The sequence below is a fragment of the Nicotiana tomentosiformis genome, chromosome 8 (genome assembly GCF_000390325.3).
Source record: "Nicotiana tomentosiformis chromosome 8, ASM39032v3, whole genome shotgun sequence".
In the NCBI taxonomy this organism is placed as follows: domain Eukaryota; kingdom Viridiplantae; phylum Streptophyta; class Magnoliopsida; order Solanales; family Solanaceae; genus Nicotiana; species Nicotiana tomentosiformis.
Window position 1 is genome coordinate 12,382,228 of NC_090819.1, and position 22,338 is coordinate 12,404,565.

The 22,338-nt window shown below is 32.7% G+C and overlaps 2 protein-coding genes and 1 long non-coding RNA gene across 3 annotated transcripts; 1 reads left to right on the top strand and 2 right to left on the bottom strand.

The window, feature by feature from the left end:
- The first annotated feature begins 2,308 nt into the window (after positions 1 to 2,308).
- LOC104085036 (uncharacterized) lies at positions 2,309 to 7,269 on the top strand. Its single transcript, XM_009588997.4, has 2 exons — positions 2,309 to 3,098; positions 6,917 to 7,269. The coding sequence occupies exons 1-2, from the start codon at positions 2,802 to 2,804 to the stop codon at positions 7,091 to 7,093; spliced, it is 474 nt and encodes a 157-aa protein (XP_009587292.1). The 5' UTR covers positions 2,309 to 2,801; the 3' UTR covers positions 7,094 to 7,269.
- A 1,098-nt stretch (positions 7,270 to 8,367) lies between these two features.
- LOC104085037 (lipoyl synthase 2, mitochondrial-like) lies at positions 8,368 to 14,304 on the bottom strand. Its single transcript, XM_070182089.1, has 4 exons — positions 13,692 to 14,304; positions 11,664 to 11,875; positions 10,145 to 10,524; positions 8,368 to 8,811 (listed from the first exon to the last, which is right to left on the bottom strand). The coding sequence occupies exons 1-4, from the start codon at positions 14,144 to 14,146 to the stop codon at positions 8,704 to 8,706; spliced, it is 1,155 nt and encodes a 384-aa protein (XP_070038190.1). The 5' UTR covers positions 14,147 to 14,304; the 3' UTR covers positions 8,368 to 8,703.
- A 4,613-nt stretch (positions 14,305 to 18,917) lies between these two features.
- On the bottom strand, positions 18,918 to 22,011 carry LOC138896774 (uncharacterized). The gene is made up of 2 exons (XR_011410203.1): positions 21,171 to 22,011; positions 18,918 to 19,976 (listed from the first exon to the last, which is right to left on the bottom strand). It is a non-coding gene; the product is annotated as an uncharacterized lncRNA (long non-coding RNA).
- Positions 22,012 to 22,338: the final 327 nt, after the last annotated feature.

Here is a 22,338-nt window from a genome sequence, read left to right on the forward strand (position 1 = left end):
ATCTTAAACATTACATGACATTATGCGACTACACATGCATATCATTATACATAAAATATGAAGTTAAAGTAAATATTTAGTACAAAAATATTCTTTTGCTTTTTGAGAAAATTTTAAAAAGAAAAGGAATTAAAAAGTAGCATATAAAATTAACACGTGGAGTACTAACATATACACGAAATAGTTTATTTTGAGCCTAATCTTTGAATATCTGAGTTTCTAATTTTGTTCCTTTATTTAATACAAATTTTAAACAATGTATATAATGTTAGTACTATATGATATAAAACCAAATAGTTCGAAATTGAGAAGAAAGTCACATTTCGAATCACAACATATTGCAATGTTTAACATTTTGCGACCACTTTTGTGTAATTGAATATCTCCTACTCTCGTTTTAACTAAAATAAAAAGTATCAATTCTAACTTTTAAATTTTGTGACATGGCTTACCCACTTTCTCACGATGTCTTTTGACAAAAGTTTAACTTATATAAGTCTATAAAATAAATTTACACTATCAAGTCACCTAGAAGAAATATAACTTCTCTATAAAAAACTGAGATTTTGTAATATAAAAAATAAAGTATGTTAATTACCTGTTACAACAGGTAATTATTAGTTTATAGTGTACTTTTTCTTGAAAAACTTTTTGGATGAATATGGAATGAGTTCAAATTACGTCGATGTGGAAAACAATTATACCATGAGGTCATCCAAAGATCTACAAGTAAGCCTTGTCAAAATATAAAATTTTGAGGAAAAGACCAAAACAATACATCATTTTTTGGCTTTAGAATCAAAGTCATACATATTCTTTTACATTGAGCACTAATAGTACATTTACTTTAATAAAATGGTTCACTTTTAGTCATAACACTGAAAAAAATCCAAAAACATACATTATCTTTAGCTTTAGATTCAAAGTCATACATATTCTTCCACATGGAGTACTAATACTCCATTTACTTTAACAAAGTGGTGCACTTTTAGTCGTAACACTAAACATATTTTAATTTTTAACAGAAATCTAAGATCTAATAAAATATTTGTCCCTTTATTTTCTTGTTTACCGAAAGAAATAAAGATGACAGATTTATCTGGATAGCAAATAGTAAATATACATAGAATTTATTTACTATACGTAAAATATACATTTTACTAAGAAATGTTAAACACCATTAATTTTTATTTGCAATGATTTTTATCTAGATAACCTTCGTATATTTTTTATTATATACATAATATTTACTATACGTTGACATAAAATAAATATACGTAAAATCATTGCGGAGAGTAAAATAAATTTTATTACTAAAATAAATATACGTAATATATATTTATTAGATTTTTTTATTTTATGGGAGTCAGCGTATAGTAAACATAATATTTATTTTTATTTTATGTATATATAATAAAAAATCTAGATAACATTTGAGGTTATCTAGATAAAAATTATTGCAAATAAAAATTAACGGTGTTTAACATTTCTTAGTAAAATGTATATTTTACGTATAGTAAATAGATAATTAGTAAATAAATTCTATGTATATTTACTATTTGCTATCTAGATAAATCTGTCATCTTTATTTCTTTCGGTAATAAGAAAATAAAGGGACAAATATTTTGTCAGATCTTAGATTTCTGTTAAAAATTAAAATGTGTTTAGTGTTATGACTAAAAGTGCACCACTTTGTTAAAGTAAATGGACTATTAGTACTCCATGTAGAAGAATATGTATGACTTTGAGTCTAAAGCCAAAGATAATATATGTTTTTGGACTTTTTTCAGTGTTATGACTAAAAGTGCACCACTTTATTAAAGTAAATGTACTATTAGTGCTCTATGTGAAAGAATATGTATGACTTTGATTCTAAAACCAAATATGATGTATTGTTTTGGTCTTTTCCTCATAAAATTTTATAGTAAAGATGGCATGCTGATATAAAAATTTTAAAAGTATTAACATTGTGTATAACTTAAACTCGTACCAGAAAGTATTAGTGTAACTAGGGGCGGATCTATGTAGGTCATTCGGGATCGCACGACACCCGAAAACTCCATATATATAAGTATTTTACACCGAATCGGAGCGAATTAGTTCAAAATCGATCGAACTGATTAAATATATATTTGAATTCAACCTCCTTTACTAGTTTAATTGCATTAATAACCATGGCACCCGTGATCATCAAATTCTGAACGAGTCTATAATTGTAACTTTTTTTATTTTTGTCACATGGCTACTTTCTTATGTGTATTTGAAATACACTGTATTCTCCACTAACCATAGTTAGCTTCCAATTAAAGAGCATTATTATCTTAAACAAACTCTAGTTTACCTTGATTTTCTAGTAGTATTCCTTTTTCTCCTCCTCCATTTGCCCATCCCAAAGCTCTACACTTTTTCTTCTCCCTCCACCCTCTGTTTGTCCATTTCAAGAAGCTTAGTAGTAAACTAAACCAACTTTTATTATAGTATTAGCGTAAATCTTTGAAAGTTACCCACCTCGAATCCATCATCATCATCACACACACACACACAAAATCTCTCTCTCTCTCTCTCTCTCTCTCTCCAATTTCATCAACCAAGTAAAGTGTAGAGTCTTGTGTATGAAAGAAAAATTGGGTCTTTCTCTGTTTCTTGAATAGTAGCCTCCCTTGTTCAATTCTCTCTTTTTTCTCCCAATCTGGCAGTTTTCAGTTAGGCAAAAACTCAAACACATTGAGTGCAACAACAAACTGGTTAGTTATTGGTTAATTGGTGATGAGACAAAAACAGAGTAGTTTGTTTTTACTCAAATGGGAAGACATATAATTAGTGGTAGTAGTACACCACCAATTTCAAGTGTGGCACCAGCGGTAAGTGGTGGTGTAGAAGGAGGAGAAGATAGTAATCATTGGAGAAGCTTTGACAACTCTGTAAATGCTGTGTCATTTGGTTTTGTTGCAACTGCTATTCTTATTTCTATGTTCTTAGTTATGGCTATTTTTGAGAGGTTTCTCCGGCGAAGATCTTCCTCTTCCGGTGGCCGGAGTAGTACTGATCTTGTTGCTCAAATGAGGGTTCAAAGGAAGCTTGATTACCCATCTCCCGAGGTATGTTCTCTCTTTCTCTCTTCCAAAATTGTATTATATTTTCACTTTTAGCCCGTATCGAAATTATATCAAAAATATAATTTTTAAATATAACATAGAGAATGTATATATATACAAAAAAAAATAAAAAATCAGACTATTATTTTGAGAGCGTTTATACAGTGTTATTTTCTCGATATGTTATCTGACTTATTTAAACAAATAATTTTATTTGATTTTATTTATAGTTATCGTGAAATTATTAGATCATTTAAAATATAAGTACTATATGCAATCCTTTATAAAAATAAGGATTAACAGCCTCGAAAATATTACATTTTACTTGTTAGTTGTTACAAATTAAAATACATTATTAGTGTTAAATTCCAATTTAATGTAATTTTATATAAGTCAAATAATTTATACAACTATGCTGATAGGAGATAGCAAATATCGGATGCTACCGTTGTAAAAAAAAATAATAATAATGTATTCACATGCATGTGTAAATATATTTTTTACTCCTTCAGTGCAGTTTAACATGGTGATAATATGTTAACTATATTTTACCAGGTTATTATTACCGTTTATCACAAATATTAACTTATAGTTACCTCTCATAAGTGTATTGCTTACTTGTGAGTGTATAAAACAACTCATATATATAAAAAAATATTTTTTTATAGTGCTTTATGGAGCAATTTGTCATTTGTGTATCTTTTAATCGTTGCTTCAGCGCTTGTACTTTGCTTAGTAGAAGGAACAGTGCTATGTGATCATAACATGTCAATTACTATCAAACATCTTTATAACAATTTCGGTTGTTCCGATATTTTTTTGTTATTATATTGAAGTGCTATTATGGATGAGATATATTATTTCCTTGGTTTCAATTTAGATGAGTTAGTTTAACTCGACACGGAGGTTAAGAAAAAAAAAAGACTTTTGAAACGTGTGATCTTAGAAGTCTAATGGGGTAAAAGCTTTGTGAGACCATGTCATTTGTGTGGTTATAAAAGCTTCTCATTAAGGGTGAAATGAGTAAAATAAAGAGTTTAAAGTTGAATTATTTCCAATCGTAGAAATGTATCATTCTTTTTTGAACTAACTAATAAGTAAAGTGTATCATCAAAATTGAAACGGAGGGAGTGTAACATAATATAAAAATCGGTTTCGAGAAAAACTAGGGATACTGTTACATAGAGGTGTGACTATACTTTTCTATTATACATTTAATATTTTTTTGGACATAGAAATTAAAAGTAAGTATTACGAATGGAAATATACGTGGTTATTCTAGGTTTCTAGTATGTTTTAAGGACCATAATGAGTAGGCTAACTAACTTTTCTGTGACAGTTAATTGCTTTTTTCCTTAATGCCATTATTGTTTTTTCACATAATTATGGCTATTATAGTATATAGCTGGATTATTTGACTGGGATTCTATTCATAATTATCATTTGGTAGACCTTAGTGACTGTTGATGATTCGTGATAATCATGTCGTTGAAAAATTTATGCCTCAGACCAAAAAGAAAAAGTGATAATATTATTCCGGTTAAAGATAGTTTTTAATTCGGTGATTTTCTCTGTGTAAGTAACAATTTGTTGTGTAGGAAGTGCTTTGCCTCCTAAATCCTCGGTAGATTTCGAATAGCATATGGTTAAATTACAAAAAAATTGTTGTGTAAAATGCTTCTTTTCAGCATCATGAAATATAATTGTCCCTAGGTAAATGGTCTAGTGGTAAAATACGCAGCATCTGCAATGTGGTTAGGCGTGCGTCACGAGTTCAAACTTTGTCACAGTTAAACGTCTGGTATTTAAGTGAATAACGATAAAAGGGTGAGCCTATTATCCATCGAATTTTGAATCGAGCGCCATTTATCCTCGGGAATTTCTCAGTTATCAAAAAAAAATACAATGTCCAAAATTATATTGGACAAGAGGTTGCTATCATGGCCCCATTGTGGTTTTGCATGGTACTATTCAAGTTAAAAAGACTTTTGTGATTGAAACCCATGTTGTATGTCCCAGTTTTATGCATAATAGAAGACATTAATGCCCAGGATATGCTATTTTATACAAGGAGCCATTCAAAACATGTTTTTTTTAATTGACTGATTTACAATTTTTTGGTCAGCTTGTCCCAGTATCTAGCCAAAAATAATTATGTGGTAAGGAGAGATGAAGCTATAGCTTATATGACATCCTACCATAATTTTGACTTTAGAGACCAGAATGACATATGACCTTTTTTTTGTTCTCTCTCTTTTAATAATTGGGTCGTTTGACGCACCTCAACTAATTTTTCGAGATATGACCTTTTTTTTGTTCTTTCTCTTTTAATAATTGGGCCAATTTGACGCACCTCAACTAATTTTTCGAGATATAACCTTTTTTTTTTGTTCTTTCTCTTTTAATAATTGGGCCAATTTGACGCACCTCAACTAATTTTCCGCAACTAATATTCCGAGATACCTGCTACCTTCCATCAATGCTTTGACGGATGAAAATAACTCACCTAGTATTTTTGCCTCCGTTGAGATTTAAACCTAAAATCTCGGGGCATCTCCGACCTTTGCTCCCATTTTGGGACAACTTTACTCCAATCATTCCCCAATTTTTCCCTCAAAAGAGAATATTCTTTTTTATATTCTTCTCTCTCTTCTATATTATATTAATATCTTTCATTTCAATTTTATTTTTTAATTTTCATTAAACAAATTCCATCTTTTATTTTCATTAATTTGTAATTTCCATTACATCAATTCCATAAAATTTTAAATAATATAATTTGTAAGCAATTATTATAGATTAACTAATAATACAAATAAAAGTGAAATCATTGCGATACAAGATTAATTAAATACATATTACATAACAATAAAATTCATTTTAATATATTTTCAATTTAAATGTATTTCAATTTTAGCAACATTAAATATTTTATATTTGTGCCTTTCATTTTTTGTGATGGTTATATCTTTTTCATACAATTATAACTCATAATAAAATTAACTACCAACTTTACGTTAAAAAAAAATAGATGCACGATAATTAATTTTTCAAAATTATACGTCAAAGTTAAGATGAAAAATTAATTAGGTAAATATATTATATAAACATAATTAAGTATATATAAAAAGATTAAATAATAAAAATAATAATATTTTAATGGAGAATAGTAAATGGGGAGATGAATAGTATGTCACTGATTGCTACTTTCGTTCCTTTCGTTAATGCTGGGTTACGGGAGGGTAGAGTGTATGCAGACTTTTTCCATGCCTTTAAAAGGGCATAAGGGGTTCAACATTGTCTTATTATTATTTTATTTTTTTTATTTTTGGAGAATAATGGAGCAGATTATTGAATTGGTTTAAAAATTCACATTCTAGATGGAGTATGAGTGGGAATATCTGAAAATTCTATAGCTGGCTACATTATGAGATACTTGTTAACTGTTTCTTTTTAGCTAAGCAACACTTGTCTAGTAATATTCACGAGATTATTCGTAAAGCTACATTCTATGCTTTAGATGTTTAGTTAATTGATTGCTAGAATCATGTTTTACAAATGCTTAATGGTGGATTGAACCACTTTATCAGCAAAAAGAGGGTGGAGAGAACTAAACACTTAACATATGAATATATATGCTCTTTTGGTTTCATTCCTTCATTTTAACTTCCAGACATTGCAAGTAGCCGTCAACAAGGGTAAACCACACTTAAAGTATTAAATTCTTTACATTGTCGGCGTATATAAGTTAAGTTCATTTGTTTTAAATGTTTCTCAACTACGCGGAGCTGCTTTTCTGATTTTCTTTGTTATTGCTTCAGATGACTTTTTACGCGAACGGAGTCTCAGTACTGATGCCCGGAGAAGAAGTTCCTACCTTCATTGCACATCCTGCACCTCCACCTTGTCCTCCAGAGTGTATTTCTCAACCCCGTCATCAAGACGACGACGCGTCTTCAAGTCCAGCCTTAACTTCTATTGGCCATATTCTCAATTGACAATACAGATATGAAACTGAAATCTATGGATATCATTATCCTGAACCTGTAAAAGTAGATATTGGTAGAAATGTCCCACTCATAGTGAGATGAAAACTTAAGGGCCTTTTTTCCCCTTGAGGAACTTGTCATTGTATTTACATAGTGTAATGTGATTTGCCTACTGGCTTTCTTCATTACTCCAGGGTATGTTCCAACTCCACCTCTTCTTTTCTTGTTCCTTTTATATTAAAGAGTTTAACTTCTGTACATTGATATGCATAAGTGTGCCTCCTACACAATATTATCGTTTTTGTTTTCCTTTTTTTTGCGTCCTCTGTCCCTACTTTTGACTCAGCTACAGCTCGTAGCTTTTGATATTTTGGAAGAATCTATTTTACGTCTCTTTTTCGTTGGAATAGGAATCATCTACTAGTTGGGAAGTTAATCTTCTGTTTCTGATTTTAGGTCCCTTTGGTATATTGGATTGACTCTGAAGCTTCACCCATCCGAATTTTCGTAACACTTTCCATTTTGAGACGTTGACACCACTCTCTTTCTCACAACTTTCAAAGTCAAATTTGTTACTCTATTTATCATATGTTTTAAATTATGATATGATGTTTTCTATATTAAAGTGACATTATTTTTTGGTTCTTTTAACACATTAAAAAATTTATCTTTTAGCATTAATTAATAATAAAATTGACCATATTAATCTTAATTTGCTCATTAAAAATATAATAAATTACTCCTAGAAGTTAATTCCTTCCTGATATATGAAGAACTAAAATATTTTTTACCACAAAAAAGGTTAAAAAATCACTTAAAGTGGACCGGAGGGAGAGTCCGGAGAGTGCGTCTTGCTCTTGGGTCTCCATCGATATGCAGGAGAATTTTATAGAAACATAAGTTCTTTGTTATTGGAAAAAAAATAGTGAGCTCACTGCCCAAAATTCATCCCAAAAGAGGGAACAGAAGCTGCACATCCCAACAATAATTTCCTTTTCCAAAGACCTCCATAGGGATTACAATCTCAATAATCTCTTCATAGACACGAATTCATTTTCTTTCTCACAGACATGCAAGTTGGCCTGTCAATAGTATATGATTTTTTTTTCCAAAGTTTGAAATTTAAGTTTAACTCTCTTTCCCACCGCCAGATAGTCTCGTTTATCTACAAAAGTGAAAAAGTACAACCCCAGTGTAAATAGAGATTGTGTAGTAGCTTGCTTATTCTTGTTAGACTCTGATGCTCATTTTAATTATAAGTCTAGAGTATCCAACACTGTGAATGCCCACAGGACGGCATGAAGCCGTTGTATAGATTTTCTTTTCCCTATTGATTTCAACAAAGAACTTGAGAATAGTGACAGATGGAACAGATTTACAGTAAGGTAGATATACAACTACAACTTATACTTACTTCATAAATGAGGGTATATATGGGGCAAAAGCTAAAGCTAACCAGACTTGCAAAACCTATATCTTTCTCTTGCTCTCCACTCTCTTATGGAAAGATGCCATAGAGGAATAAGAGTTAAATGACAAACCTTCTTTTTATTCGCAAAAAAACTTGTGTGGACATTCAACCCTGTGGTATGAAAAGACACGATTTGAAGACCAGAAGCTTACACCGAAGATGCTGCACGATCTGATTCTATCATGGATTTAATATAGAATTCACCTGCCTTGTATGAGGACCTAACCATGGGGCCAGACGCCACATATCGAAATCCCTGCCAGCAATTCAGGAAAATATATTAGCTAAACACAAATAATGCCAGTAAAGCAAACAAACACTTCCTCTTAAGCTTCAAGTTCAATCATGTTACCAGAAAATCTAGCAGTTCTAGATTTAGTCCCATTCGGTATTGCAGAAAATAGGTACGATAATAAAGAGAAAAGCTATCAGAGTTTTTTTGGGAATATTTTTCAAAAGACACGCCTTGGTTAGAACCAGTGTTTTAAAAGGCGTGGGCGTAAGCCGAGGCGTTTTACATATGACTCAGCGAGGCGTAAGTCCCGAGGCACGGGGGGCATAAGCCCCATAGGTATTTAATTTTTCATATTTTATAAAATAATATAATTACAATAAATATTTTATAAACAGGTAAAATTGCATAAAAAATAAAGAAAACTATAAATATGTGAAATATATATATATATATATATATGTGTGTGTGTGTGCGCGCGCGCGCGCTTCATCCCCACAAAAAACTAGTCAAAACAATTTATTGTACGGTACTTAGAAGCTCAAGTAACTTGAGTAGAAAAAAATAATGTTTTCTACATGGAGGAACAAAATGGATGACTAACCTTCAATTTGAACTTTGAACTTGCTGATACGAAAGAGAATGTTTCTCTTTGTATTTGTAAAAATAAAATTGAATATTCATTGCTTTTGGGAGATATTAGCAGACTAGCGGACAAGATAAAGAATTGGAAAAAACCATGAATTGGGGCTTCAATCAATAAAAAAGGTCTTGACTTTTAAATTTAATACATTTCAGTTCCTTTTTAAAACTTTTGAGTACTTACCAAGCTGAATTTTGAAATTTTGGGTATTATATGAACGACTTATTCAACAAACTTTGTTTTAATTTGAGAAAATCTCTGGGGCTTACCTCACTAAAAAAACTCGCCTTAAACGCCCGAGCGTACGCCCCGAACGCCCGGGCGTACGCCCCGAATTGCTGGGCGTACACCTCTTGAGACTTTCGCCCTACACCATCACCCCGGGGCGTTTTTTGGTGCGCCTCGCCCCAGGGCTCGCCCCGAAAACGCCTTTTAAAACACTGGTTAGAACCTCACTGGCTGTGTCATTGTCCCAAGTGCAAGTAATAAGCTTTCACAGTGTTTATTCCGATCAGGCCAAATTGACCAATTATAAAATGAGACTAACTTTTTGTTACACACAAACTTTTTTAGAAAAAGGTGAAATTTAATTGATTTGAAAAACCATAGGTAGGCCTATGTAATTAGGACAAAACCTCAAGGGAGATAATTAATCCTACCAAAAAACAAGGCATGTAGGACCTATGTACGAAATAAAAAAGGTCATAAACAAACCATTTCCATGCCGAGTACACGATAGTTCTCAAAGGCCTCAGGAGTTACGTATTCTGATACAGGCATGTGACGCTTTGTTGGTCTCATGTACTGACCAAATGTCATTACATCAACCCCTGCTGCTCGCACCTTCTCCATTGTTTTAACAACTTGGTCAGGTGTTTCCCCACAACCCAACATTACGGACGTCTTCGTCAATGTACCAGCAGGGGCACAGTCCTTTGCCATCATCAGAACATCCATAGATTGCTTGAAGTTAGCACGATGATCTCGTACTACACGCTGAAGCTCTTCAACTGTTTCAATGTTGTGAGCAAAAACATCTAATCCAGATTTTGCAACTTTCTCAACACAGCTAGGGTCTCCTCGAAAGTCTGGAACTGCAGGATAAGAACAACATCAATACCACGACTTCCAGCATGGTAAGGTCAAAAAAATAAATAGAATCTGGGTTATCAGAAGGAAAAGGAAAATTCTTGGAAATAGATTTTTGAGAAGCTTGAAAATGTAACGATAACTTCTATCATGTTAATTACGTAGACAAAGTAACAAGTTCAGATGGCTAATACGTTACTTTCACTGTTGCCTTTTTCTTTTAAAAAAAAAAACTTCCAGAATGGAAACGGAAAAGAGCAGTTGGACGAAAATTGCTAGTCCGAACTTAAATGTCAAATTCATGCATGACCGGTGGCAAGTTGATTTTGTAGTTAGATTACCCAATTGACATTGATCTGGAAAAGGAATAGAACTAGACAAAGGTATTTTTTGCCAAATTTTTTATGTGTTCCGCCAATGGCAAAGTTGGAGAACACAACAACAACAACAACAAACCCACTACATTCCCTCAGGTGGGGTCCGGAGAATACACACTTAAGAAATTTCCTGCCAGAAAATACTACTGAAAATCAAATGCTTTAAAAGCTATAGGACTTTGAAGAGAAGTTGTAACCACCCACAGCTTCTTAGTTCATATATTTTCATTTTTCATTTAAACTAACACGTGTCTAAATATTTTCTTCCTTTATTTTACTATCCCAGAAGAACATTTTATGACACTGAAATGGAGCCTTAGACCTCCTTCAGAATTTGAAAAAGTTAAAACAAGGCAAAACACTTCTCTAAGTGTAACTTGGCAGTCAAAGAGAATGCATCAAAATGAAGTATTAGTTTTGATCATATTTCACATGTCTAAGACAAAACGAGATGTCAAAAATCTCAGACACATATCAAACATGTGGGTTTCAACGAAGTGTCATGGTTCCTATTGTTAAGCTCCTCTATCAATAGATTCTTAGCCACGACAAATCAGCCTATCCAGATGCTTAAAAGGGCATCATTGGGATTTCCCAGACCTTATCCATCAGGTACCAGATCAGTTGTCTTTCTATCAACCTAAAAGCAGTTATTTGGTTGGTCACAAACTTCTTAAAAACCATCAAATTAAAATAAAAACGACAAGCATACAAACTCCACTTCCATAAAATCAAGTTTAAAAAACATAAAAGCATGGAACTCATACCAAGTGCTTCTATGAGCATATTTGGCTTCAGGGTTTTCAACTTCTGCACTGTCTCAGCAAAATGACCGCTTCCTTGATCTGGTAGATCATCACGGTCAACACTAGTAATAACAACATAATCCAGACCCCACGAAGCAATGGCCTCGGCTACATTAGAAGGTTCATTTGGGTCCGGAGGGGGTGGAGTGCGTGATGTCTTCACATTGCAGAATCTGTTAAAGAAGCAGAGATCATTAAAAGGATCGTTCTCATATATTGCAACTTATTTCTCTCAAAATCCAAACTAGGCTACATAAAGAGGTCTCCTCTAACCTCCTCGAATCCTCAACGGATTATATAAACTACGAACTGGTGGACTAGGAAAGGAAAAGATGATCTAAATACAATGCGTCTTTCTTAATATTTTTCCTAAAAGAGAGTGTATTCACGCACTTTGCAATAACATCAACATCCTGGGGGTGGGTGGGTTTCGAGGCTATCAAATTGCTAAGTTCAAGGGGGTAATTAGGCCAAACATAAAGTTTAGGTGTGCACTGAATAAAGTCATCAAGTTCAGAGGACCCCGATCTATTTGCCTAAGACCTAACTAGTTATAAACTCTACGATAAATTCCTTAATATAAGTTGCAGAAAGCACCAAAAGCAAGAAAAGTTTCACAAAAGAGCGTAAACACCTTATCATTACCAACAACCACTAACACCTTCACCGACTCCTCTCACATGTCCAAATATACTCACATGGGGAGCAAGTACTAAAGGAATATACACAGTGAAAGCAGGATACCTACACAATATTAGCCAAAATGAAATGGTGGACAATTGGCCTTGGAAGCTCATCTGGAAAACAAACCAAAGTTATATGTCATAGCTGGACTACATTGAAGGAAGCGTGCCTCACTCAAGATAATCTTTGCAAAAGGAGTATTCCCCATAGTTAATAGATGATATATATCCCAGCAAGATTTTGAAACAAACAGACATCTATTTTTGCATTGTCCAGTTGCTACAGACATCTGGAATTCTTTTCAGTTTTAGGACTCAACTGGATGATGCCAGAGAGTATTAAAGATGCTTATAGTAGCTGGAGTTTATGGAAAGTTGGTAAGTCCATCAGCAAGATCTAGAAAATGATTCCTGGACGTATATTTTGAGCTATTTGGACAAAAAGGAACAGAAGATGTTTTGAGGGTTTAGCAACTCCAAATTACTCCTTGAAGGCTAATTGTATAGTTTTGTTATATAGCTGGAGTAACCTCTCCTCTATTAGCTCCCCCGAATTATTTTTGGATTTTGTTAGCTCCCTAACACTAGCATAGGACCATCTGTACAGAGCTAACATATCAACTTTTGTATTAGCACCTGGACAGTGCTCTTTTGCATCTTCTTGATGCTTTTTATAATATCTCTTACTTCATCAAAAAAAAAATTCAGAAGTCTTCGTGCTACCCCCCCCCCCCCCACACCAACTCCCAAAAGAAAATCAATCAAATCTTTCCTTTTAAATAATAAACACCAAGATGGTGTAAAAATTATGTGTATATGATGTTTATATGGCTCTACGTTTGCCAAATTTGACCAACTATATAACAGGCTATTCTCTCCTTACACAAAAGAACAAGTAAGTAAAAGATTTTTAATGCTAAAATTAATCAAATTTATCAATCAACACTCCACCATGTTGTAATCCTAAACTAGTCGGGGTTAACTAAATAAGTTTGCTATACCCATTTGGATCTAATCAAGCACATTTCGGTTCAATCCAACTCCTAAGTCCCAATGGGCAAGGGAAAAGGGCATTCCTATCCAATGCATTCATATACTCCCCCGTACCAGTTTATGTGACGCTATTTCCTTATTAGTCTGCTCTAAACATCACTAGTTTGAAAAGACATGTAGCCACAAAAATGTTATGGCATGTTTAAACCACAAGATTCAAAACTATTCCTTTATTCTTACACTCCGTGTTGAGTTAAACTATATCACAAAAATTGGAATGGAGAAAGTATAAAAGTATAGTAATAAGCATCACCTGCAACCTCGGGTGCAAGTATCACCGAGAATCATAATAGTGGCGGTAGCAGTACCAGTTTCACCACCTGACCAACACTCTCCCAAATTAGGGCATTTCGCTTCTTCACAAACAGTGTGCAGTTTCAATTCCCTCAATTTCTTCTTAATCTGCGTGTACTTCTCTCCACCAGGGATGGCTTCTTTCATCCATTTCGGCTTCGGCAGCGGCTTCTTCTTCGTACCTACCTCAACGGAATACTCGTTTTCCGATTGCAGCCTTATAAAGTCGCCTAGCGTCGGTGACTCGGCGGCTAACCGATGGCGTAAGCCTTCTAGGGTTAGAGGTGGAGAAGTAGAGGTAGGCGTTGGGGCGGAGGAAGAGAAGAATTGAGGTAAGAGAAAGTAGTGGTGGTGGCTATGCCGGTGACCGGATTTGAGTGATCGGAAAAAGAGTGTTGTGAAACGGGAATTCATTTTCCGGCGTTTGAATGTATTTCCGGTGCCGGAAAAGTTGGATTCGATTTTCTCGGCGGAAAGGACTTCACCGTTCCAAGGCGTTGGTAGTTGGTTCTCACTCGGTAGTTGAAAAGAGATGGCCTTCTTTTGGCTGTGTTTGGTACTATGGAAAATGTTTTGCATCTAAAATGTTTTCCTATAAAATATTTTAATGTAAAATGAGCTGTTTTATCACTTATTTTCATTGATGAGTGAAAATCATTTTCGAAAAATATTTTTTTATTTGGTTAGAGAATAGAAAATAAAAAATAGAGTGGGTTGATCTAGTGGCAAGTAACTGAAATTATCTCCTTTCCGCTTCACCGTTCCAAGGCGTTGGTAGTTGGTTCTCACTCGGTAGTTGAAAAAAGATGGGCTTCTTTTGGCTGTGTTGGTACTATGGAAAATGTTTTGCATCTAAAATATTTTCCTATAAAATATTTTAATATAAAATGAGTTGTTTTATCACTTATTTTCATTGATGAGTGAAAACTTTTTTTCGAAAAATATTTTTTTATTTTGGTTAGAGAATAGAAAATAGAAAATAGAGTGGGTTGATCTAGTGGCAAGTAACTGAAATTATCTCCTTTCCGCTTCACCATTCCAAGGCGTTGGTAGTTGGTTCTCACTTGGTAGTTGAAAAAAGATGGGCTTCTTTTGGCTGTGTTTGGTACTATGGAAAATGTTTTGCATCTAAAATATTTTCCTATAAAATATTTTAATGTAAAATGAATTGTTTTATCACTTATTTTCATTGATGAGTGAAAACCTTTTTTCGAAAAATATTTTTTTGTTTTGGTTAGAGAATAGAAAATAGAAAATAGAGTGGGTTGCTCTAGTGGCGAGCACTCTCCATTTCCAACCAAGAGGTTGTGAGTTCGAGTTACCCCAAGAGCAAGGTGGGGAGTTCTTGGAGGGAGCGAGCCGAGGGTCTATCGGAAACAGCCTCTACCCAAGGGTAGGGGTAAGGTTTGTGTACACACTATCCTCCCCAGACTCCACTAGTGGAATTATACTGGGTTGTTGTTGTTGTTATTGTTAGAGAATAGAAAATATTTTTTAGAAAAATAATTTTTTATGCTACTCTCCTCAAATACCATTCTCCCAAGTCCCTATATTTTTTGTGCTCCCGCAAATACCCAATATTTTTATGACTCTATTTTTTCAAGAATTTAATATATTTTTCTAAAAATTCACACAAACCCAAAGTAACTAATGTGTTGCTTTACTTTTTTTATGCAAAAATAACGTTGAAATTTGTGCTCCATAACTAAAAAAAATATTTTTTTTTGTTGAAAAAGAAAGTACTATTCTACAACACAAAAATAAAGTACTCATTTTGTTGAAATGAAAGAAAATACTTTTTTTACATTATAAAAAGAAAATACTCTTTTTGTTGCAATAAAAAAATACTTTTTACTACATCATTTTGTATTTTGTTGAAATGAAAGAAGATATTTTTACTACATCATTTTGTTGAAATGAAAGAATTTTTTTTCTTCTACATCATAAAAAAAAGTATTTTTTTTGTTAAAAAAAAAAAAAATTATATCGTGAAAAGAAAATACTTATTTGTTGAAATGAAAAAACATACTATATCTATAACATGAAAAGAAAGTACTATTAATAATATTTCTATTTAGGGTGGGGGGTGTAACTGTAACGACCTGACTTGTCGTTTTAAGAATTTACGCCTCATTCGGTGACTTAAGGTCTCGAACAGCCCATGTTGTCTCCAATCATAAGAGATTATTTCTGCCCACCTAATCCTAATGTTAGAAATCACATAAACCGTGTAAGGCAGGCACAGTATGAGAATCTCAGCCATGAAATAAGAAGACTTAGAGATTCGATTAACTGCGGCTAAAAACCGACAAAGACAATTAGACAATAGAGAAATTAGCGTAACTTTTGCAGTTGTTTCAGTGGTCCTTCTTTCTCTCAGGGAACCAACGAGCACGAAAATTGCGGTTATACCTTGGAATATTAATTAGTCTGGTTTATCGGAGACCACCCCCTCTTTTCTAATTCTTTTTTCCTATTATTTCCTTTTATATATTCGTCATTAAAAATTTATCTTAACTTCACATATTACATCAATCTTAATTCGGCAAAGAGCCAAATATATTCCTGTATTTTCAAAAATAATCTAAAAATATCCCTCGTTATACTATTGGGCTATATATACCCTTCCCGTCATACTTTAGAACAAATATACCCTTATTTTGGATTGAGTGTCACGTGTCAGCACCACATGAAAATGACTCATTTCTTTTTTTACCCGATCCGTTTTATAAAAACCAACACCCGACCCGTTTTAAAATTCAATTTTTTTAAAGCATATATTTTGTAAAAACTGAATTTTTTTTTTTATAAAAACTGAAGAAAAAAAAAGGAATTTGCAAAATATATATTTTTAAGTCTTTTCAATTTTTTTAAAGTATGTTTTTTGTAAAAACTGAAAAAAAAATGAAAAAAATACTTTAAAAACTGAAAAATATATATTCTGTAAAAACTGGAAAAAAAAAAAGAATTTTCAAAATATATATTTTTCAGTTTTTTAAAGTATTTTTTTTGTAAAAACTAGAAAAAAAAAGATTTTGCAAAATATTTTTATTTTTTTAAAACTAATGCTTATGTAGTGCACTCCTTTAGGAGAGTCTTTTTTTTTCAGTTTTTTAAAAAAATATTTTTTTCAGTTTTTACAAAAAGATTATTTTAAAAAAACTTAAAAATATATATTTTGGAAATCCCTTTTTTTTCAGTTTTTACAGAATATATATTTTTTAGTTTTTAAAGCATTTTTAAAAAAAACAAAATTTTTAGTTTTTACAAAAATAATACTTTAAAAAAACTGAAAAGACTTAAAAATATATTTTTTACAATTTTTTTTCCGTTTTTACAATTTTTTTTTAGTTTTTGCAAAATATATGCTTTAAAAAAACTGAATTTTAAAACGGGTCGGGTGGTGAATTTTTTAAAACGGATCGGGTAAAAAAAAGAAATTGGTCGCTTTTATCTTGTGCTGACACGTGGCACTCCATCCAAAATAAGGGTATATTTATTCCAAAGTATGACAGGAAGGATATATATATAGCCCAATAGGATAATGAGGGGTATTTTTAGACCATTTTCAAAAATACAAGGGTATATTTGGCCCTTCGCCGATCTTAATTTGTTTGATATAGCTTTTCTTAATCTATTTTAATGATAATGATCTACATCATAATACTTATATTTACATTTTACGTTTAATGAGATATTCTTAATTTCTTATAGGAATTGTTATGGTTTGTTAAAATTGAAGCCGATTGTACGATTATTTTTTATATTTAATTTAATATGTCAGAATTAAGGATCTGTTAGTTAAAAAATGTCAAACAAATTGGAAGGAGAGATAATGAAAAATTAAGGTAATTTTATGGGTGATTGTTCAACTTTTAGTTTACTGCACTTGAATTATAAAATTAGTTTTTTAACATAAAAATAACTCAATTATACTTATAAATTACAATTATTTTTAAAAATATACATTTTTTAAAAAATGGGCAAACGAAAAAATAATAGCAAAGGTGACGAAGAGAATCAGAAAAGCAGCAGCAGGAGAGTCGAGTCAATTTCTGATTTTTTTGCAGGTTTCAGAGATGACAAGGAAATATGAGAGAACAATCTTACTCCCTCTGTCACATATTTTAGCGCAAAATAAGAAATTAATCAGTCGACTGAAATTAAAGACATTTGTTAGCTACTATAATATATATATATATTTTAGAATGGTTAAAATTATATACTTTTTTATATTTAATGTGTTTTACTTTGAGAAGGTAAGGAGTTTTAAAATATCAAAATTTATGGCAAAAATAAGTTATGAGTATCATATATTTATAAAATTATCTCATCACGGATAAAATAAAAAAAATAAAATTGAATCACCTCTAAATATAAAAAATATTATTTGTATATAAAAATTACCATCATATAATTTGAAAGAAAGGGAGTAGTAATAATCCACACTCGTTGCGCCTGTCACAATAACCTTAAACTCGCTCACTTACTTCAAAATAAAGTTATTGATTGGGATGCTCATTTGTTAATATTTTAATTAAGAGATAAATTTTTGCTTGTCCCTTAACTTTTGTCATCTTCTAACTTTGATTTTCTCAACGTTTGACAAACAAGCATATATAACATGTAATTAATGCTCGTGATCAATTTCTTTTGGGCACATTTATTAAAGAAATATTAAATTTTAGACAAAAATAGTTTGTGTAACTAAACTACCATTTAATTATATGTTGCAGCGTAATTTAATGTGAGGAGTAAAAAACTTTTTAGGGATACGTATATAAGGGTAATTTTGAAAAAATAAATTGAATTTTTTCTTGATTATATAAATGGATACTTATTTTGGACCAAAATAAAAAAAGTAAATTGATCGCTTATTGTTGATTGGATGGAGTACAGTTTTGAGCTTTTGATCCATACAGTAACATATTTTCGTGAATTAAATGGGAATAATAGCACATTTCGTCCCTTAGTTATGGGTAAATTTTTATTTTGGTTCTTGGGATAATCAACTAAGTACATTTAACCTTCAACTAATTGAAATATATATGTCAGATCCCTTTATTGAGGAAGTATGTTATATTTTAAATATTTTTACAACTGTAACTAAAATTGTTTTTGATGAATACTCGGCTCAAGAAATAGTAAAAAAGAAGTAACAAACAATAGCAACAACAAGGTAATAGGAAAACAAAAGCAAAAGGCATAATGTGTAATTAATAAAGATCCAAGAAAAAAAATACAAGAATAATACTAGTACTACCGGAAAGACCAGAAAAACTCTCGACTACTTGTCAACCTTCAACCCTAATACTCGACCTTCATACTTTCTTATCAAGGGTCATGTCCTCAGTAAGCTAAAGCAATGGCATGTTCTGCCTAATCAACTCTCCCTAGTGCTTTTTTGGCTTACCTGCATGTACCCTTCCTCAGACCCACTATAATCAAACTCTCGCACATCCTAACCAGGGCATCTATATTTGTCCTCTTTACATGCCCACCACAGTAAATTAATTGAAGGTTATATATGTTTAATCAAATATCACAAGGACAAAAACTAAACTTTATCAATAACCGAGGGACTAAAAGTGCTACTAACCCATTAATTGAATTACAAGTTAATCACGTGAATGTATTAGAAATTATTTTGATACCTTTACTCTTTATTTTAGCTTCAAGTTCATTTTTCTTAACTTTGTGAAATATTGTTAGTTGAGGGACCAAAAGTAAAGTTCTTTGGATATTAAAATCATTAAAACTAAAACTTTAGTACATGAGATTTCTTGTTATGAATTTTTAAAACTTTAGCACATGTGATTTTTTGTTATGAATAAATTTTTACGTGATCTATACTTGAATCAAACAATTTAAGCTTTTATTCTAATTCTTCCTTTCCTTTGTTTAGGTGGTAATTAGGCCAAACATAAAGTTTAGGTGTGCACTGAATAAAGTCATCAAGTTCAGAGGACCCCGATCTATTTGCCTAAGACCTAACTAGTTATAAACTCTACGATAAATTCCTTAATATAAGTTGCAGAAAGCACCAAAAGCAAGAAAAGTTTCACAAAAGAGCGTAAACACCTTATCATTACCAACAACCACTAACACCTTCACCGACTCCTCTCACATGTCCAAATATACTCACATGGGGAGCAAGTACTAAAGGAATATACACAGTGAAAGCAGGATACCTACACAATATTAGCCAAAATGAAATGGTGGACAATTGGCCTTGGAAGCTCATCTGGAAAACAAACCAAAGTTATATGTCATAGCTGGACTACATTGAAGGAAGCGTGCCTCACTCAAGATAATCTTTGCAAAAGGAGTATTCCCCATAGTTAATAGATGATATATATCCCAGCAAGATTTTGAAACAAACAGACATCTATTTTTGCATTGTCCAGTTGCTACAGACATCTGGAATTCTTTTCAGTTTTAGGACTCAACTGGATGATGCCAGAGAGTATTAAAGATGCTTATAGTAGCTGGAGTTTATGGAAAGTTGGTAAGTCCATCAGCAAGATCTAGAAAATGATTCCTGGACGTATATTTTGAGCTATTTGGACAAAAAGGAACAGAAGATGTTTTGAGGGTTTAGCAACTCCAAATTACTCCTTGAAGGCTAATTGTATAGTTTTGTTATATAGCTGGAGTAACCTCTCCTCTATTAGCTCCCCCGAATTATTTTTGGATTTTGTTAGCTCCCTAACACTAGCATAGGACCATCTGTACAGAGCTAACATATCAACTTTTGTATTAGCACCTGGACAGTGCTCTTTTGCATCTTCTTGATGCTTTTTATAATATCTCTTACTTCATCAAAAAAAAAATTCAGAAGTCTTCGTGCTACCCCCCCCCCCCCCCCACACCAACTCCCAAAAGAAAATCAATCAAATCTTTCCTTTTAAATAATAAACACCAAGATGGTGTAAAAATTATGTGTATATGATGTTTATATGGCTCTACGTTTGCCAAATTTGACCAACTATATAACAGGCTATTCTCTCCTTACACAAAAGAACAAGTAAGTAAAAGATTTTTAATGCTAAAATTAATCAAATTTATCAATCAACACTCCACCATGTTGTAATCCTAAACTAGTCGGGGTTAACTAAATAAGTTTGCTATACCCATTTGGATCTAATCAAGCACATTTCGGTTCAATCCAACTCCTAAGTCCCAATGGGCAAGGGAAAAGGGCATTCCTATCCAATGCATTCATATACTCCCCCGTACCAGTTTATGTGACGCTATTTCCTTATTAGTCTGCTCTAAACATCACTAGTTTGAAAAGACATGTAGCCACAAAAATGTTATGGCATGTTTAAACCACAAGATTCAAAACTATTCCTTTATTCTTACACTCCGTGTTGAGTTAAACTATATCACAAAAATTGGAATGGAGAAAGTATAAAAGTATAGTAATAAGCATCACCTGCAACCTCGGGTGCAAGTATCACCGAGAATCATAATAGTGGCGGTAGCAGTACCAGTTTCACCACCTGACCAACACTCTCCCAAATTAGGGCATTTCGCTTCTTCACAAACAGTGTGCAGTTTCAATTCCCTCAATTTCTTCTTAATCTGCGTGTACTTCTCTCCACCAGGGATGGCTTCTTTCATCCATTTCGGCTTCGGCAGCGGCTTCTTCTTCGTACCTACCTCAACGGAATACTCGTTTTCCGATTGCAGCCTTATAAAGTCGCCTAGCGTCGGTGACTCGGCGGCTAACCGATGGCGTAAGCCTTCTAGGGTTAGAGGTGGAGAAGTAGAGGTAGGCGTTGGGGCGGAGGAAGAGAAGAATTGAGGTAAGAGAAAGTAGTGGTGGTGGCTATGCCGGTGACCGGATTTGAGTGATCGGAAAAAGAGTGTTGTGAAACGGGAATTCATTTTCCGGCGTTTGAATGTATTTCCGGTGCCGGAAAAGTTGGATTCGATTTTCTCGGCGGAAAGGACTTCACCGTTCCAAGGCGTTGGTAGTTGGTTCTCACTCGGTAGTTGAAAAGAGATGGCCTTCTTTTGGCTGTGTTTGGTACTATGGAAAATGTTTTGCATCTAAAATGTTTTCCTATAAAATATTTTAATGTAAAATGAGCTGTTTTATCACTTATTTTCATTGATGAGTGAAAATCATTTTCGAAAAATATTTTTTTATTTGGTTAGAGAATAGAAAATAAAAAATAGAGTGGGTTGATCTAGTGGCAAGTAACTGAAATTATCTCCTTTCCGCTTCACCGTTCCAAGGCGTTGGTAGTTGGTTCTCACTCGGTAGTTGAAAAAAGATGGGCTTCTTTTGGCTGTGTTGGTACTATGAAAAATGTTTTGCATCTAAAATATTTTCCTATAAAATATTTTAATATAAAATGAGTTGTTTTATCACTTATTTTCATTGATGAGTGAAAACTTTTTTTCGAAAAATATTTTTTTATTTTGGTTAGAGAATAGAAAATAGAAAATAGAGTGGGTTGATCTAGTGGCAAGTAACTGAAATTATCTCCTTTCCGCTTCACCATTCCAAGGCGTTGGTAGTTGGTTCTCACTTGGTAGTTGAAAAAAGATGGGCTTCTTTTGGCTGTGTTTGGTACTATGGAAAATGTTTTGCA

What these genes read in the sequence shown, in the direction of transcription:
- LOC104085036 (XM_009588997.4), top strand. Translation starts at nt 2,802, where the DNA reads ATGGGAAGACATATAATTAGTGGTAGTAGTACACCACCAATTTCAAGT. An exon ending in TTGATTACCCATCTCCCGAG is followed by an intron (nt 3,099 to 6,916) that starts GTATGTTCTCTC and finishes TTATTGCTTCAG; the next exon opens with ATGACTTTTTACGCGAACGG.
- LOC104085037 (XM_070182089.1), bottom strand. Translation starts at nt 14,146, where the DNA reads ATGAATTCCCGTTTCACAACACTCTTTTTCCGATCACTCAAATCCGGT. An exon ending in TATGCTCATAGAAGCACTTG is followed by an intron (nt 10,525 to 11,663) that starts GTATGAGTTCCA and finishes CTTATCCTGCAG; the next exon opens with TTCCAGACTTTCGAGGAGAC. An exon ending in GTGTACTCGGCATGGAAATG is followed by an intron (nt 8,812 to 10,144) that starts GTTTGTTTATGA and finishes AATTGCTGGCAG; the next exon opens with GGATTTCGATATGTGGCGTC.